The sequence below is a fragment of the Danio rerio genome, chromosome 17 (genome assembly GCF_052040795.2).
Source record: "Danio rerio strain M-AB ecotype USA chromosome 17, GRCz13ab, whole genome shotgun sequence".
Taxonomy (NCBI): Eukaryota; Metazoa; Chordata; class Actinopteri; order Cypriniformes; family Danionidae; genus Danio; species Danio rerio.
Genome location: NC_141037.1, coordinates 14,134,848 through 14,155,219, shown reverse-complemented (window position 1 = coordinate 14,155,219; position 20,372 = coordinate 14,134,848). Strand labels below are relative to the sequence as shown.

Sequence of the window (20,372 nt, the reverse complement as noted above, 5' to 3'; positions counted from 1 at the left end):
CGAGTGACGTCATTAAAGCGCGACCGCACCGTGGAGCGTGAATGGCTGCTCACCTCGAATGTACTTGCTTTCTGTTTAGAAACAAATGACTTTGACCGAATACTGTAAGTTTGGATATTTTGTTGTCTAAAATTACCAACTACTCTATCATCAAATGTGAGTTTAATGGAAAATATGCGATATATGTGCGGCGAGTAGCTCAATACGATGCTTTAAGTACAGAAGAACATTTTATTCGCTCTTAGATTGCTAAATATTTTGTATTTCTCTAATTTTTATGTATATACACATGATTACTTAACAAGAAAATAGGCTTTGAAAGAGCATACATCAATTATTTAATCCTGCGCACTTATTTGTGGTGGAAAGTTTACATAAATTACATCTAAATTAACGTTAGTTAAAATACATTATTGTAAGGAAAATGGGATTTGTAGTTATGTCAAAATCAAGGACCTGCATGAAGCATCTCTGCACATGGGTTGTCAACCCCTTGTATTTTAGGCCTGATTCACCTCCACATAACATCACAAATGCTGTCAGATTGATCATAAATCCACACACAAGATATTACACCACTAAAAGAGACAAGCAAGCACAATCACCAAATGAAAAAGGCTTCACTCCTAGAACGAGACCCGCATTCCCTCATTCAGTATTCAGTGCCGGGGCGGCCAGAAAAAGAGCCAAATTTTTAAAACATAAGTCAGGCTTGGATACAGAAGATGATGATACACCTGTGAGAGTCAGAGATTCTCCAAATATGGTCCTTCCTGATCGTCCTCTGACCCCATCAGAATGGACAAATCTCAAAAAGGATTTCTCCAGGCCTGAGCTCTTTGAGAAGGTGATGATGGAAAATCTGGTCAGGGCCAATGTAGATGTCAACATCGCCAAATCTCTCCTGTCCTATGTGGTCCAAGACAAGGGTACTCTGTCTTATGAAATTCTTTTGAGGTATCTCACTATCTGTGTCAGGGCCGGGCATCACTCTGAGGTGTTTGACGCTTATGACATTATGAGATCCTGCTTCAAGTCTCTGGACCTCGGAGCATCAGCACTGTTTATTAAAGGGTTCAGTCAAACTGATCGTTGGAAGGAGGCGATTTCCATGCTGCAGGATATGAAAAAGGCCCTTCTGCCGTCTCCTCGTAATTATGGAGATGTTATTGCTGGAGCGGTGCTGCATGGTGACTCTGAGACCAGCTGGAAGCTTTATGATGAGCTTCTGGAACTGGGTCTGGTGCCGGGTCAGGACACCTGGCAGTGCCTGTTTCAGAGCGGGATCACTCAGCGAGGACATGAGGATAAACTATTTGATGTTCTTTCATATATGAGAGATAATCAGATCTACCCAGAGGAACCACTGATGGAAACCATCAAAGCTTGGTTTGAGAGGTAAGTGAGCAATTCCATGCATATGTTTGTTTTCCCCAGAATAGCAAAACCTTTTTTTTTGTGTGTGTGTGTGTATGTTTTGTATTTTAAAGTACTGTATATATACTCAAAAATGCCTATATTAGTGTTTTCAAATAATTTTATTTGATTTACCAAAGTACTATAAGTGCAAATTTTACATCTGACACATCCATAATGAAGCTTTTCCCTCATAAATGCAAAAATGTTAAAAAAAATAAAATAAAATAAAATCAGTCATTTAGGGTGGCACTGTGGGTAGCATGATCGCCTCACAGCAAGAAGGTTGCTGGTTCGAGCCCCGGCTGGGTCAGTTGGCATTTCTGTGTGGAGTTTGCATGTTCTCCCCGTGTTCGTGTGGTTTTCCTCTGAGTGCTCCGTTTCCCCCACAGTCCCAAAGACATGCGCTATAGGTGAATTGAATAAACTAAATTGGCCGTAGTGTATGTGAGTGAATGAGTGTGTATGGATGTTTCCCAGTGCTGGGGTTGCGAAGGCTGGAAAGGCTTCCACTGCATAAAACATGTGCCGAAATAGTTGAAAGTTCATTCTGCTGTGGCGACCTCTGAAATGGAGACTAAGCTGAAGGAAAATGAATGAATGAATGAATGAATGAATGACTTGCACAGACAAATTGATCACCTAAAAAATACCAAATGCAAACTAATGTACACCAGCAAAATAAACATTGTAATTTTTGATTACAATGGACTTGATTTTCTAGTGGTTTTTCATAACTGTGTAAATGCTTATTATATGTGTATTTTCATGATTTGTTTTATTTTTAATCTGTACAGTTTGCCAGATCAAAAATGGAGAGGAAAGTTTTCATCTGTCACCCCCAGGTACTAATGAGTTTTAATAAAAAACCCTGATCATACAGACAGCTATAATTGGATGATTGGTTTGGATGTGTGTTGTGTTTCAGTGGAGACTGTAGGAATTGCAAGGCCTCGCTGGAGTCCATTCAGCTGACTGAGGAAGAGTATGCTCAGCTGAAGCACGACGTGATGGAGAAAGTGATCGAAGGAGGCGACGTCTTCAACAAAACCAACCCAGAGGTCTGTCTGTTACTTAATGATTTACTTCCTTTCTAAGAGTTAATTTCTTCTTGATGGAGTTAATAAGAGTTAAGCCAGTTTTATTATCACTCTTAAACATTTTTTTACAAAAAAAGTAAATTAATAAATTTGAAAAAACATGCCTAAACGCTTAAAAAAAAACGTTTAAACATTAAAATTAATCTTCAATTCAATTATTAAATGGAATTAACGGAAAAGCTGAAATAAAAATAAAGCTAAAAATGTTTACAAAAGGGCTACAATTTTCAGCTAAAATAGTAACAACAAAAACAACAGCAGCAAAGATATTTTAATTTCCATAGAGTGAACGACAGTTAAGCCAGTTTTGTTATCACTAATGTAAAACTCTTTAGGGTTCATACGGTCATGGAAAACCCGGAAAAGTCATGGACTTTCGACCTGGCATTTTCCAGGCCTGAAAAAGTTTTGGAAAAACAGAAAAACCCACAAAGTTTTGGAAAAGTCATGGAAATTAGATCTGTAGTCAGACTACTAACAATTAGTAGTCTGTATACTTGAATATAGGTTAGTTGTCTTGACTTCTATTCTGTCCTTGGCCAATCCCATACTCTCACATTATTAGTGCGGTGTAAGCATTATCTAAATACATTTTACATAGATATAAATATAAATTTGGCGTCACCGTGGCGCAGTGGGTAGCACAATCGCCTCACAGCAAGAAGGTCGCTGGTTCGAGCCTCGGCTGGGTCAGTTGGCGTTTCTGTGTGGAGTTTGCATGTTCTCCATATGTTCGCGTGGGTTTCCACCACAAGTCCAAAGACATGCGCTATAGGTGAATTGGGTAAACTAAACCGGCCATAGTGTATGTGTATGATTGAGAGTGTATGGGTGTTTCCCGGTGTTGGGTTGCGGCTGGACGGGCATTCGCTGTGTAAATCATATGCTGTATAAGTCGGCGGTTCATTTCACTGTGGCGACCTCAGAATAATAAAGGGACTAAGTCGAAAATGAATGAATGAATAAATAAAAAAAAGCAAAAAAAATCAACAAAAATTGTAGCAACAAAAACAACAACAACAGCAAAGATAATTTATTTCCATAGACTGAAGGACAGTTAAGCCAGTTTTGTTATCACCAACATAAATCTTTTAAACATTGTTGTTAAAATATTAAAATAAAATGAATGTATTAGAAAAAACATGTGTTTTAAAAACTTTTCAAACATTAAAATTGATCTTTAATTCAAGTATTAAAATGATCAATAAAAATATTTTTATGTTTAATTTAAGTCATAAATTTATGATAAAAAAAAACTGCTAAAATTTCAAGAAATTAAAACTGACAATATAAACGCATAAACACACTATGAACTTTATTAATCAATAACTAAATGTAATAAAGATTAAAAAGGCTGTAAGTATGAGTTGTGTTTAGTGGTGGAAAGAGTACTGAAAAATCACACTCAAGTCAAAGTACCATTACTTGCCTAAAAATGTAGTGCAAGCAGAATAAAAGTATCTGTTGTAAATATTACTCAAAGTATGACTTTCAAAAGTGCTCAAGAGTGGCGAGTATTACGCTGTAAAAAGCTGGGGTATTTAGATATACTTTGTGCATGTAAACGTAACATTCTGTAATGTACAGTATTTATTCATTGCCCAGCAGGCACACATCGTCATGAGATGTTACTATTAGGTTAGATTTAGGTTGTGATGTCAGGTGACCAAAATTCAATGTCTAGCCAGGACAACATTATTTTGATGTCCAATAACAACGTTAAATGACCTTTATGTTTGGTTGATTTTAGGTTGTGTTAGAAAGTGACCAAAACGTAGAGACAACATCTTAAACCAACATCATATTGATGTCAAATACTGACATTTATTCATCAGGTGTGGCAACCAAAATCCAACATGATGTCATAGTGGTAACGTCCACACAACATCAAGCTGTAACATCATTAGACGTTGATTTTAGGTTGTACATTGACATTGGCCTGATGTTGGGTTCTGAAATCAACCCGATTTTCATTTCATTTCAAATGCAACATCCCCACAACGTTGGGGTACAATTTCAATCTGCCGTCATGTTGACGTCTTGTGCCTGCTGGGTGTTTAAGGACTTTTCAGTCATCATACAGTAAACATCTGTCATCTTCTCATCAGTGAAATGCATCTAAACAGTCTCTGGGTCAACGCGTACAAAGATTTTGGACATCTTCTAGGACACTTTTAATGCTTCCAAACAGTTTGCTGCAATTATAAAGAGGACATGTCTTGAGGTAGTTCATTATGATGCAATTTATGTGCAGTTTGATTGGACAGGAATAACAGGACAGATTTTTCTAATCCCCATGGACAAGAAAAAATAAAGTAGTGACTGCAGGTTGAAAGTATGTGGATGAAAGTAGTGGAGTAAAAGTACCGATACAGCACTAAAAACGTACTCAAGGGACAGTAAAAGTACACATTTACAAAACTACTCAATTACAATAGTTTGAGGATTTGTAATTTGTTACTTCACACCAATAGTTGTGTATATAGTAATATATAAATTGTATAAATAAATACTAAAATGTGTTCTTTTATTAAAATCTTCATTAGCATAAAAGTATATGTAAACATGATGGATGGAAATGTCTTGCATTACAGTTGTGGCGGTAACAGGAACATTTTAATGAACCCACCTTTATCAGTTCAAGAGCTTTTTCCTAAAAGAACAGTCAAAATATAAAATTACAGAAAGGGAAAAAGGTCACATGATATCTTTAGGGTGAGTAAATCAACATCAAATCAGCATTTTTGGCTGAACTATTCATTTAAATCACATTTAAACTCCCTCCACTAGATGGCAGTAAAGTCCAGTACATGTTATATTCAGTTTTCTACATGACTCTCTATTTTAACGTTATATACATTATAGCATTCCTAATGCTTTTAGGTAACTTCTCCCTTAAAATTATATAAACAAGAACACCTTTAAGAAAAATAATGAACATTTTAGGATAGCACCAAACAGTCTGCAACTACGTGATCCACTTGTTTCACTATCCAGATTTAGATGTTGTTCCATGCAGTTTTGAGCCCTGTCTTAAATGGACTCTCTCCCTGAATTAGATGATGTTGTTGTCCTGTGGATGGCTGCTTTTTTCAGTCTGTGGGGTCTATAGATGTCGAAAGCATGTGATCCTGTCTGCTTCCACATTTAGATATGATGCAGGGGCTTTACAACACATGTTCCTTCATGCATCTGTCGGGTCCCCGTTTAGAAAAGCTAGAAAAACACAAGGTCACAAGGCGAGCGGCGACTAAAATTTCCATTTTACGCAGAGAAAACGCTCATGTTTGTTGTCAAACGCCGTTCTCATTGGAAATGCATTCAGTTTCCATGCAAGGGGACATTTTAATACAGTACATCTTGGAAAAACAAAGCACTCAGTTTAGCCATAAACAATCTCTCATTTGGCCGTGCACATGATTGATGCTGAGACACGAGTATTGCTTGTGTGCTGTTTTGCTGTCGTTAAAAGGCAACACAATGGGCTTTTACATTTCAGCCCTCAAAAGCCTCTCACATGAGTGACCCTGGAAAGTCCCAGCCAGTGTATGTGTGTGAGAGTGAATGTGTGTGTGTTCAGCGCTGCATGGACTCCAGCAGCTTTATGAAGTGAAACCGGTGCAAGGCTGTTAAAACACCCCCAGTCTGAACTCTGCAGAATCGTTTAACAACCCGGCCTGGACAACTATTTTGCCTTTAAAGGACAAAATTTGTGGTGCCTTTGGGTGGCTGACAGTTAACTGTGATAAATGTCTTGCAAAATGTTGCATATTTGCATTTCAAAATATTGCATAACACCTTTGAGATTATATGGAATATTTTGAAACTTGACGAATGTTTCCACATCATATTCATGAAAGTTTAAGGGTTTGAACAGTAAAAATAGATATTTTAGTAAGTTTCTTATCCTTGAAAATGGGTTATTTGGTCAGAAAAGAGCTGAAAAATTCATTTTAAAAAGAGTAAAGCAATTTAAAAGAGCTGTTTTCTATCTTTCTATATATTTAAAGCATAATTATCTAAAGAGCATCTTGAGGGACGTAAACAAAACCAATAGTCTCAATTAATTTCTTCCCACATAGTGACACATATGACACACAACGAGCCACGTATTGATAAATAATGTTATTATAGCTGTCCTAACATTAAGTTATGGTTGAATTACCTCTTGTTACAGTTATGAAATAGTTTAATAACAAGCAGGAAATGTTCATGGGCCAGTGACATGACCATATTAAAAATGCTCTATTTGGTTTATAAATGGTTTCAGCATTATTACTCCAGTCTTAATGTCAATTTGTTCTTGAAAAACCAATTTATTATGCTGATTTGGTATTATTTTTTTATTATTGTCTCCCTGAAAACTTCTTTCCAGAATGGTTTTCATAAATACAAAATTTAAGAGTATTTATTTCATACTTAATGTCACTTTTCATGCATTTAATCCATAATTTGCCGAACAGAAGTGGACATTTATTTAAAAGAAACATGCAACCCCAAAGAGGGAGCAAAACTCAGCAAAAGTCTTAGGCAACTATAGTATTTTCAGTAATAAAGATGGTTTTAGTTAAATTATTTCTGTTTTCGCTGTCATGTGCCAGTTGGAAATATCAGTTTACATATCTATCCATTCATTCATTTACTTCCGGCTTAGATCCTCTATCAATCAGGGGTCGCCACAGTGGAATGAACCACCAACATATCCACAGATCATTTTAGTTATTACTTGTAATAATCCAGTGACATTCTTGTTTGTATAAGGAGTTTGACTGCAGCCAATCTCATAGTCATTCAGTAAGTCTGAAAAACAAACTGAGACAGAGTAATCTGTGGCAACACCTTTAAAGCACTTCAATAAACCTGAGAGAAAAAGCTACCTGAAATACTAGAATGGTGGTAACACAATTATTTAATTAGTAATTAGTTATTAACGCTTAAAAATGAGTTGAAAAAAAATCTTCTCATTCAGTCAGTCAGTCTTTAGTCATTTCCCGAAGGCAATTTGGTTGCAGCATACAAGCACTTCACAGATAATACACAAATCACCCAATACAAAGCTACCCTAAACCTTTGGGTGACTGACATGCAACTTTCACAGTTAACTATGATAAATGTCTTGAAAAATGTTGCACATATGTATTTCAAAATGGTGCATAACATGAGATTATATGGAATATTGCAATGTTGCACTTTTGAAACATGACGAGTGTCTCCACATCATATTCATGAAAGTTTAAGGGTTTAAACATTAAGTCAAGCTTTACTGTCATTCCGCTACATGTGTGGACATACAGAGGAATGAAATGCCGTGTCTCGCAAGACAACGGTACTACATAGGTTATTCATAAATACAAACACAACACTGGACATAAGAGCTATTTAAAAAAAACATATGCATAACTAACATATACTATAAGATAAAATAAAATACTTAAACTATACACAATAGACAGACTATACAAGTATTTTTACATGAGTTTGAACAATGTTGTGCAGGATGATGTGCAGAGGTTATATTTTATTTAAAAAATATATATATTTTAATACGTTTCCTGTCCTCTAAAGAGGTGCTTTTATTTGATCAGAAATAGATCAGGAAAATAATTTTGTAAAAAGGTAAATAAATGTAAAAGAGCTGTTTTCTATCTTACTATATATTTGAAGTGTAATAAATATAGGCCATTTTGAGAGATGTAAACAATAACAATGGACCCAGCATAATTCCTGTCACATATTGACATATATGCTAGAAAAAGAGCCGAATATTGATTTAATTTTGTTCATAGAAGTTTATAGATTTGTTAAAACGCATTTAAAGCGCTTTATTATTTAAAGTTTCTTGAAAACGTTCCCACCATTCTGCTGGATGTAGTAATTTGTTAATCATACAATAAAAATAAAAGTAAAAAAATGTTTAATGTCTCATAAAATAAACGTACATATGTGTATTTAAATGACTGAATGAATAAAAAAATAAATGAATGAGTGAATGAATGAACGATGTTCAACAGACCAAAGACATTTTCACAGTATTTTCTATAATATTTTTTTCTTCTGGAGAAAGCCTTATTTGTTTTAATAAGGAATAAAATATAAAATGTTTATTTTATATAAATAAAATAAAATAAAAGCAGTTTTAATTTTCTTAAGTATTTTCATTTTAATATTTAGTAATATTTAATTTATTTTTATTTATTTGTTATTTTTTTAGAATCCACTGTTGCACAATAACTTGCCTACATTATAACCTAGTTTTATTCTTTAAATTGCAGCAAAGATAAAATAAATTAGTAATTAGAAATTAGTTATTAAAACTATTATGTTTAAAAATGTGTTAAGCAACTTTTTGGAAGTATTGTTAATAGAATTAAAATTTCACAGTAGGGCTAACAAACTATATGCAGAGATGAAGTCAGAATTATTAGCCCCCCTTTGACTTTTGAATGTTTCCCAAATTATGTTTAACAGAGCAAGGAAATTTTCAAAGTATTTCTGATAATATTTTTTCTTCTGGAGAAAGTTTTATTTGTTATATTTCGGCTAAAATAAGAGCAGTTTGAACATTTTAAAAATACGTTTTAAGGTCAAAATTATTAGCCCCCTTAAGTAATATGTATTTTTTCGATAGTCTACAGAACAAACTGTTATGTTTAGAAATGTGTTGAAAGAAATCTTCTCTCCATTAAACAGAAATTGGCATGTGGCAAAGGTGATTATTGAGTCGTGATTAATACACTATGACGTAATTAACACATTCAAAAGAAAAAAATCAGTGTGAAATCTTCAGATTATCATACCAACATTTGCATTGCTAATTGTTAAAAGCCCCTTTTTAGTTTCCTTCACCTGCAGGTCCGGTTTAAGCTTGGTGAGCTTGTTTTTCCTGTTTAAAAAAAAAAAAAGAGCAAGCTTGTAATAAGGAAAAGTACAGGACTCGCAGATGCCTTTTCGTTAATGCCCGCCTTGGGGCACGATGTGGTTTGCACAAACTGTAATTCATCTAATTTCATTGTCGTCTGTCTTATTTGCCGCCTTTCAATTTATTGGAATCTCATGCATGCTTTGAACACAACAGACCAGGTACTTTTCCATCTTAGGATTTACAAAACGCCATTCCTTTGTTTTGAAAGGTTGCAATTGGACATTGTGTGCTAAGAGCTACTACAAGGCTGAACGATTGTCGCAACAGCCATTGTTTATATGCACGAATAAAGCATGCAGTCACTATCAAGTCTGGACTGAGCTTGTTTTAAATGTGTGTGTGTGTTCCTGACACACCCGATGTAGGTACACAGAGTCCTGCAGTTAGTGCTGGTATACACGTGCCCTCTAAACACCATTGGGGAATCCCCTGTGTTCCTGTTCCTACTCAATATAACCTCTCTGGCCACCAGAGGATCCAGAGCTGAATAAAAGCTCTCAGTACATCAGCGTTAAAGGGACAGTTTACCCAAAAGTGAAAATTCCGTCATCGTTTACTCATGTTGTTTCAAACATGTTTGCGTTTCTTTCTTCTTGAGAGGCAAATTAAGACAATTAACTAACTAATAACTATGACTCTCGTCTCAAATAAACATCTCCTTTCCTGATTATTGATAGTTGATTATGGTGTAAAAAAGAATTATATTGGCGCAACACGGTGGCTCAGTGGTTAGCATTGTCACCTCACAGCAAGAAGGTCGCTGGTTCGAGCCTTGGCTGGGTCAGTTGGCATTTCTGTGTGGAGTTTGCATGTTCTCCTCATGTTTGCATGGGTTTCCTCCAGGTGCTGTGGTCCAAAGACTCGCTACAGGTGAATTAAGTAATCTAAACTGGCTGTAGAGTATGTGTGTGAATGAGTGTGTATGGGTGTTTCCCAGTACTAGGTTGCAGCTAGAAGGGCTTCCACTGTGTAAAACATATGCTGGATAAGTGGTTCATTCCACTGTGGTGAAGTGGAATGATGAAGCCGAAGGAAAATGAATGAATATTGTGTGATGTTAGGTTTAGGTGTGGGGTAGGATTAGGGCTGAAATATGGGGATGCCAAATAATGCATTATTCAGTACTAAAAAAATAATATTTAATATTATTCTGCTAATAAACAAGTATGGAAATTGGTCCCCAAACTAAAAGATTACCCAATTATTAATGACAATGTAAGTCATTATCTATGTTTCCATCCAAAGATGCGAATTAAATTCATGTGCAAAACTGGAATATCCCATAAAAAAGACATGCAAATAGCAGCATTTCAATCCAACAAGTCAAAGAGAACAAAATCATCACTTCCTTATTATCTGGCTTTAAATATCAAAAATAAAAAGTAGGAGAAGCCACATAAATCTTTTCGTTATTTAATAAATGACTTGCGCTTCAGAAGACAAATGCCGACATGTAATGAACGCGGGGTGGCGTTTGAAGGCGTGAGACGTTCTTGACTATTCTAGATGTTATTAATAATATAATAACATGATTTTTTTAATGCGCATATTGGAATTTATTCCGTAGAAAGTGTTTACTTCATAGTTTATGCGCATCTTTTCTTATTGAATAAAACGTTTATGCTGCTTAGTTATTATGTGCATCAGTCTTTTATGCGCATTTTCAAATGTAAGCACATCTTGATGTTTTCATCAATCATTTTTTATGCGCATATCCAAAATGCACATAAAAACAGGTGGATGGAAACATAGCTAATGGCTTGTCAATTGTCAATCTTCAGTAAAACCTATTTGACTTATCCTCTGCATCCAAACGAGTTAATGAGTAAATGTACATCTGTGGATGAACTACAATGTAAGAAATGTAATGACAAAAAGTTGACTGCACATATTGTTATGTTGCTTTTGTAACTTATTTTACTTAGTTAATCAGGTTTCATCTATTTTTTAAGTTATACAAAATTTACCATAACATTTTTAGTCAGTTTGATGTAAGTTGAGATGACTGGAAAAGTTAATTCAACTAAAAAATTCAAGGCAGCAAGATTTTTATTTATTTTATTTTTTTACAATGTATACCAATTTTTCCGTAATTTATGATTCATGTTGTTCTCTATTTATTTATGCTTTCGAATTGCTTTATGGGACCTTGATCCTTCCTCTATAAAAGTTTGAAAAAATTACTGTCATTGCCTTTTGTATAGTTTGAAGTAAAAACGTGTTATTGTAAATTACACTGGAAAAATTAAGTGAACAACAATTTTACTTCACAGTAATTTTAATTTGCATCAAGCCGACTTAAAAGGTACAATTACAAAATCAAGGTACAATTACTTAAACTTTCCAGTTATTTTACATGCTTAATGCTTCATATTATTTCTTATACTGGTTCAAACTACTTAAATATCAATAAGATCTCTGTGTTAAACTGCAAAGTTGAATTTTCAACATCAAAAGTCAACAAAGCAGAGATAAAGATCCCATAATGCAATTCACAATCGTAAATAAACAGAAAATATCACAAAATACAGAACTGTTCTGTTCGGGGTCCATTCTTTGTACCACACTTAAATGATCTAAGATGATTTGGCAGATCCTGGATCTTTGAATCTTGATAACTGATCTCTGGCTAATGTGGTTTCTTCAAACAAGTTTGCAAATCTCCCAGTCTTTGTACTTTTATTTCGGAGATTGAATAACAGTTTTATTTACATATTTTTTAACTCTTCAATAACCAAATCCACTAATTAAATAATCCACATGTGAAGAACAGACCCCTGTTAATTAATTCAATTCAATTCAATTCAGCTTTATTTGTGTAGCGCTTCTACAATGTAGATTGTGTCAAAGCAGCTTCACATAAATGGTCATAGTAACTGGAACAGTGTAGTTCAGTTTTTAGTGTTTAAGTTCAGTTCAGTTCAGTTTAGCTCAGTTCAGTGTGATTTAAAATCATTACTGAGAGTTCAAACTCTGAAGAGCAAATTCATCAATGCGTAGCTCTGCCAATCCTGAACCATGCAAGACAGTGGCGACAGCGGAGAGGGAAAAAAAACTTAGGAGAGTGAAGAAAAAAAACCTTGAGAGAACCAGACTCAGTTGGGCACGACCATTTTAATTTCTCCGCTGGCCAAAAGTCTTTTTAACACATTAACAGATGTTTATTACAGTGTCTCTCTTTATCCCTTCATTACAATTTAGTCATTTAGATGCTTAAACCCCATTTTCATTGGTAACCCAATATATATAGATAAAAGGCATCATGCGTCATGCATATTCGAATTTGAAGTCTAGTAATAAAAAACAGTAGTTATATTTAAATACGCACTAACATTTAAAATAGATCATAATTTTCATCAAAATTGTCCAAAAAAACTCTTGTTTTTTTTAATCCACTTCAAATGTTGACTTTTGTATCTCCACTCGTTTATATGAGAAAATGCAAACTCTGCATGTTCTTTATTAAGGTGGAGTGAAATCCAACAACTCTGATAGCACATGCATAGTTAAAACCAAGTGAAAAGGAATGTTTGGGTTCATTTCCTACCCAATGCATTGAGCGATTTAGAGAGTTGAATAACTTCTCGTTACTAACCACTAACCCCCACCAAAACCAAAGAGGAATTCCCCAAATATCCAGCTCCCCTTCCCCCTCTGGCGGTGTTGACCCTCCCCCAGCACTCTTAACAAGATTTCTAGCATGCAAAGCAGCTGCGCTTATTCTTGCTTTCAGTCTTGTGATTTAGCATATAGGTGTCTATAGGAGCTTGCATTGAAATTTGAAAAGGAAAAATTGTCATGCTTCAGGCAGAACTGAAAGCTCTGGTTTCCAGCTACCTGACAGTCCAGGAATACTTGTGGTTTTTAGAAACATAGCTCTGCGTGTGAGATTTGTGTTGGATTAAACTTCCGCGCAATGCTTTGCTGCATGCTTTGAGGAAGAAAGTACAGAGTTTGCAAAGTAATGAGTGCAAATGCAAGCCTTTATTGTTAAGTTACTCTTTCAAATATATGTAGGATAACTTTCTTTTAACTCTGCTTCTGTTGATGCCCAACATTGGTTATAGAAGCAACTGGAAGACTAAACACATGCTTCCCTCATCGCTACATTTCAAACTAAGGGTTGCAATGTCAAACAAATTGCAAGTTTCAAGCATCAAATCAATAAATCATTTGATGACATATTAAAAAGAGTCTTTTTTTTAAGGATCACGGTCAGCCCCTAAATACTGATTCATTTTCATTGCTAATCGTTCAAACTACTAGGTTTTGCCCATTTATCAGCAAAACGTTTATAATAGTTTAAAAAAGAATTCATTTTGGTATGATTACTTAATTATTTATTTTTTAACAAGTCAAATAAGTGCGCTGTAAAAATATCTGTTTATTAACAGTGTCTGTATTTTGTGATTCATAAGTATTTTCTGTTTATTTACGGTTGTGAATTGCATTATGGAACCCTTACCTCTGCTCTGTCGATTATTGATGTTGAAAATGCAACTCTTTTATTGACATTTTAGTAGTTTAAAACAATTAAAGACATAATATATAGAGAAATTAGTCTGTAAAATTACTGAAAATGTCCTGGCAGTTTATTATAAAATTTTTGTAGTGCAATATACAACACCAACCCAGATAATATATCACTTTAAAATGCTAATAAAAGTCTCTTTTTACAATCTTTTCAAGGTAAAAAGTTGTTGTGAAGAATGATCAAGGTCCCACAATGCAATTCAAAAGCATAAATGAATGGGGGAAAATAAAAAATACAAACAAAAATCACCAAATGCGGAAAACCTCTAATTTACGGATATTTATTGCAGTGTATGTTGTTTCATTTTTGCACAAATACTGTATGTTACGCTTAATAGACATTCTCTCTGAGATTTCTGTTTTGCTTTCGCTTGCTTTTGTTGTTTATATTTTAGTTTTAGTACTTCACCTGAAATAGTTTCAAATGTAGTTTAAATGTAGTTTCCAATTTCCGTTTGTTTGTTTGTCAGATTTTTTTCCGTGTTTTTAACTTCATGAAATTAGTTTTAGTTAAGTTTAATAGTTGCAACACTGATCTGATATACAGTGGTCCCTCATTATAACATGGTTCACCTTTCACAGCCTTACAGTTTCTCAGAATTTTAAAAAATTTTTTACTTTGTTTTCTGCGTCCTGATTGTCTGTAGACCATTGTCAATCAATCTCCTTTGTGTCTCCTGTACTGTACAGAATGCGTTCAGCTTGTCAAATTAGCATACATCTTCGATCGCTAGTGGTGTGAGTTTCAACAAGGATGTAAAAAGGGTTGTAACTGTCCAGGGTTGCTCACCGGATTTGCCGAGTTATGCAGCGCCATGTATTTTAGAATTGTAAACATAGGTTTGTATCAGGGTACACTGGCTGTAGGCAGGGTAGTCGGCGGCTGTCTGCGGTGCACAGCTACAACTCAGGACACTGTTCTTATTTCTGCCTTGACACAGAGCGCCATCTGAACAATTTTATTTTAAATAACATGCGAATGTGCGCATCCGGTGTGTGTAAAGGCTGTTTTATACTTCTGCGTCAAACGCCGGCGTATGCTACGGCGCTGACACATAGCCCTTCGCCGTGGCCATCGGCGTCGCTGACGTGCACCTCTCAAAAATTGTAACTACACGTCGCAATGACATGTAGCGCAAGCTCTGTGATTGGTCGACTTGGTAGTGCCGAGTCTGGGCGGGACCGAGAGCTTCGCGAATGGCGTGAGCTGGACGCGAGCACAATAGAGCGATTGTTTACAACTGTCGAGTCCCGTGAAGGAGCTCCGGATGGAAAGTTTTGTTTTGTGTTTACCTCATAGTTAAAGTTGTTGCACGTCCGCCAGTTCCTGCCTCAAAATGAGCGAGTTTGACCCACTTGTACATCCCGGAAGTGTTCAGGAAAAGCCAAACAGCAGAGAAGAAACTCGACACAGAGGAACATTAACACCTCACTGCCAACTAGCGTTTCGGAAGTGTTAATTCAGACCAACTGAGACAGCGCGCAGAAGTATAAATGTACAGCTACGCGTGTTGCATGCGCCGTGGGTCACGCCGGTCACTTGACGCAGAAGTATAAACCAGGCTTAAGCCTTCCGGGATGTACAAGTGGCTCAAACTCTCTCATTTTGAGGCAGGAACCAGCGGACGTGCAACAACTTTAACTATGAGGTAAACACAAAACAAACCTTTCCATCTGGAGCTCCTTCACGGGACTCCAAACTTGTAAACAATCGCTCCATCAGGCTCGCACCATTCACGCGGCTCTCGGTCCCGCCCAGACTCATCAGCGCTACCAAGCCGACCAATCACAGAGCTTGCGCTGTTAAATTTTTTGAGAGGTGCACGTCAACGACGCCGACGACCAAGGTGAAGGGCTATGCGTCAACGGAGTAGCATACACCGGCGTTTGACACAGAAGTATAAATCAGCCTTTACTTTCATGTGTGTCATGTGTTGTCGTCGCACAGTGTGCGACCCCCCCTTAAAGACGGAGTCTGCTTTGACTTTGTGGATCAGTGACTGCAGGAAAAAGAACATTACGCTGGATGTCAACATTATCCGCAGAAAAGCTGAAAAAGCTTTGTAAACCTTTTGCTGAGAGCAATGATTGTTTGCTCCCGGCAACAGGTTTTGGTTTGATTCTACAATACTGGACTTATTTATCTATGAAAGTTTGATCTTTGAGAGTGTTTAAACAAGAGAGAAAAGTGTGAAAATGTTAATGCCTGTCGGAGAACACAGAAACGCACTCCACACAGAAACGCGATCTTAGCCGAGGCTCGAACCAGGACCCAGTGACCTTCTTGCTGTGAGGCGACAGCACTACCTACTGTGCCACTGCGTTGCCTTGTTACTTTGTTTTCTAAATTTATTTTTGCAAATTTTTTCTGCTCCCTGACTCAAATATGAGCAACGTAGTGGCTCAGACGGTAGTGCTGTCGCCTCACAGCATGAAGGCACGCCTCGGCTGGGTCAGTTGGCATTTCTGTGTGGAGTTTGCATGTTTTCCCCGCGTTCACATGGGTTTCCTCTGGGTGCTCCGGTTTCCCCCACAAGTTCCCCACAAGACATGTTGTATTGGTGAATTGGGTAGGCTAAATTGTTTGTAGTGTCTGTATGTGTGTGAATGGGTGTGTGTGAATGTTTCCCAGTGATGGGTTGCAGCTGGAAGGGCATCCGCTGCATAAAAACATGCTGGATAAGTTGGCAGTTCATTCCGCTGTGGTGACCCCAGATTAATAAAGGGACTAAGCAGAAAAGAAAATGAATAAATGACTCAATTATATCCAGACAAAAGATAGTTAGTTTAATAGTATTCAAATTAAAACATAACCTCATTCACACTTGTCTTTAGTTTTTAGTTTCAGTATTTGTATTATTTATTAATTTATGCCCAAATACAGTTTAAAGATTTCCATTTAGCTCTTATTTTTATTGTCCATTTCACTTTTAGCACTAAACTAAAACTTATTGTTATTTTCATATTTTAAATTTTTTAATTATTTGTTTTCATTTAGCTTCAAATCAACGTTTCAGATTCTTGTGCGTACCTTTGTTCTTCTATTTTCTTGTCTTTTAGTTTTCTTTTACTTCACAAAAACAGTTCGTAACAGTTTTAGTTTCATTTAACAATAACATATCTCACAGCCACAGATACTACTGGCTCCATTACTAGCTCAAAAATAGAAATCTAAATTAATCTATCATAATATTATATTACTGCTTGCTTAAATGCAGATAACACATTCACAAATCTTTTTTTATGAAACGCCTCAGGCGATTTTCGTGTCTGGATAGTACCTGACACTTTTACTTGTGTAATATTTCATCAGGTCATGCATTTCCACTCAGTTTTTGCACTTTGTCCACCACTGATGACTTTGCAAACACTCAAAGCTAATGTTTAGTAAATGAAAAGCACATGTTTGGCTCTGAGAACTGACAGGTGAAGGAGTGACCTGGCCTCAGTCCAGCGGGAAATTCCCTCACATTGTTTACATGTTATGCCAAGGACATTTCTAGAGGCATTTTCTTGAACGACAACAAAGGAGAAGGAAGTTCTTGCTTTTTTTTTTTCTTCTTTTTTTTCCTCAAGGGGCCTGTTGTTATTGAGCTAAACACAAGCTGATCACACTTTCACAAGTGAGCCAGGTGTGGTCAAATTCAGTCTGAAGCGCTTTTGTGTGCTTGTAACAAATGCTTGGATATCCCTTATGACATATAGAAAATCCAAGTATTCTTTAACTCCACAATTAGACAGTGAAGTTGTTTTTTTAATGCTATGACTTACAGAAAATGCTGTGTTTAGTGTTTATCCAAGAGTGTCCACGCTTTTAATTCATGCTTGTATTTTGTGTATGTTCATGAATGCACTTACAGTATTTAAGGTCCTCACCTAATCTGATTATATATGTAGGGTTTTGTAGAGTTTCAGGAAGGATGTCTTACAATGATATGTCTGTCTGCTATAAATGTCACCCGTCAGGCCTCGTGATTTTCCACAAACAGTCCTGCATTTAAAGGTGAAGTGTGTAATTTTTTGTGCTACTAGCATGACCAACTGCAAATGCTATTATAATTATCATTTCTTTAGGAAGATATATACAGTGATACAGTCTTTAGTATTATTTATGTACTATTATAGTATACTAGTATATTATTTTAAATATATTACAATATTTAGTGTATGTATGTATAGTGTGTATACACATATGGACAAAATTGTTGGTAGACTTCAAATTTGTCCACGTCTGTTTCGTTAGTTTGCCTTTTCAATTATTTTTGAATACCCTTTTTTTCATTTTCATTAAATTATTTGTTAGTAATTTTGATTAATCATTACTTTTTTCAGTTTTAAGTTATTTCAGTGACCACTGTAGTTTTTACTATCTTTTTCCAATCAAAGGCTACAAACAATTTTGTCCACGTCTGTATAATATAATATAATATAATATAATATAATATAATATAATATAATATAATATAATATAATATAATATAATATAATATAATATAATATAATATAATATAATATAATATAATATAATATAATAATGCAGTTACCTGTATATAAATTGTCACCCGTCAGGCCTCGTGATTTTCCACAAACAATCCTGAATTTAAAGGTGAAATGTGTCATTTCTGTGCTACTAGCATGACCAACTGGAAATGCTATAAAAAATAATTACATATAATAATAATTATTAATATATAATTAATATAATAATTAATATTAATATAATATAATAATATAATATATAATAATATAATATAATATAATAACATGTAATATAATATAATATAATATATAATAATGTAATATAATATAAAATAATATTAATATAATATGATATAAAATAATATTATATAAAATATAACAATATAAAATAATAAAATATAATATTATTTAGTAATATAAAATAATATGATTTAATATAATATAAAAATGTAATTTAATATAATATAATACAATATAATATAATATATAATATAATATAATAATATAATATAATATGCAATAATATAATATAAAATAATTTAATATGTTATAATATAATATAATATAATATAATATGCAATAATATAATATGTAATAATATGTAATAATATAATATAATATAATATAATATAATATAATATAATATAATATAATATAATACATTTACCTGTATATAAATTAGTTAAATTACTTAAAATGTTTGATTTCAGTTTGTTGTCAGACCGTCATTACCAATTTTTCCATTTGTTTTGAAATGATCTTCTAACATTTCTAGCTTTATTTCACAACAAAATTATTTCTTTTTTTTTTTTTACAGTGTTGTTTAATGCTTGTCCACTATAACAGCTAACTGTAATGTTAGTCCATCATAAAGGTTTTGAGCTGTTCTCTTTTGTCTTGTGCAACTCTGGTTGCTTTTTCTCTTGTGCAATGGTTGTTGTGCTGCACAACAGCAGTGTGAAGAAAACTTCCTCATCCATCAGGCAACTATACGATGCTCTTGTGAAGGACGGTTAACCGAGTCCCAGATCTCTAATGTTTCTTCTTGTTTTGTTAGGAGTTTCAAATTCAGCTTAATATCAGAATTAACAACATGGAAGTATTGCAGACAGTATAAAGTTCAATCTAACCTAACCAGATATTGAGAAGATATTGAGATTGCATATATATACTGTTAAAGTCAGAATTATTAGGTCCCCCTGTTTATTTTTTCCCCAATTTCTGTTTTACGGAGAGAACATTTTTTCAGCACGTTTCTAAACATAATAGTTTTAATAACTCATTTCTAATATCTGATTAATTTTATCTTTGACATGATGACTGAAAATAATATTTGACTAGATATTTTTCACTTCTATACAGATTAAAGTGACATTTAAATGCTTAACTAGGTTAACTAGGCAGGTTAGGGTAATTAGGCAAGGTATTGTATAACAATGTTTGTTCTGTAGACTGTTGAAAAAATATAGCTTAAAAAGGCTAATCAATTTGACCTTTAAAAAAAATTATGTTTTTTTTTTTTTGATTAAAAACTGCTTTTATTCTAGTCGAAATAAAACAAATAAGACTTTCTCCAGAGGAAAAAATATTATCAGACATGTGTGTATGTATATATATATATATATATATGTGTGTGTGTGTGTGTGTGTATACATTATATATATATGTGTGTGTGTGTGTGTGTATACATTATATATATATATATATATATATATATATATATATATATATATATATGTGTTTGTGTGTGTGTGTGTGTATACATATACATATATATTATATATGTATACATATATATACATACATATATATATTTATTTATTTATTTGTTGATTTATTTATTTTTTGAGATTGTATATATTTAACATATTTACATACAATGAACTTTCAGTAAAATGTGAATATAATAAACTGTTCAGGTG

The 20,372-nt window shown here is 34.3% G+C and overlaps 1 protein-coding gene and 1 long non-coding RNA gene across 2 annotated transcripts in view; both read left to right on the top strand.

The window, feature by feature from the left end:
- Positions 1-8: 8 nt before the first annotated feature.
- Positions 9-20,372, top strand: part of prorp (protein only RNase P catalytic subunit) — a 38,536-nt gene continuing 18,172 nt past the window's right edge. The window contains exons 1-4 of the mRNA XM_087290157.1: positions 9-104; positions 979-1,398; positions 2,214-2,261; positions 2,345-2,477. Coding sequence (XP_087146283.1) covers positions 1,019-1,398; positions 2,214-2,261; positions 2,345-2,477 — 561 coding nt within the window. The 5' untranslated portion in view covers positions 9-104; positions 979-1,018. The remainder of the gene's footprint in view (positions 105-978; positions 1,399-2,213; positions 2,262-2,344; positions 2,478-20,372) is intronic.
- LOC147839944 (uncharacterized) lies at positions 14,186-17,503 on the top strand. The gene is made up of 3 exons (XR_015513116.1): positions 14,186-15,006; positions 15,534-16,494; positions 16,807-17,503. It is a non-coding gene; the product is annotated as an uncharacterized LOC147839944 (long non-coding RNA).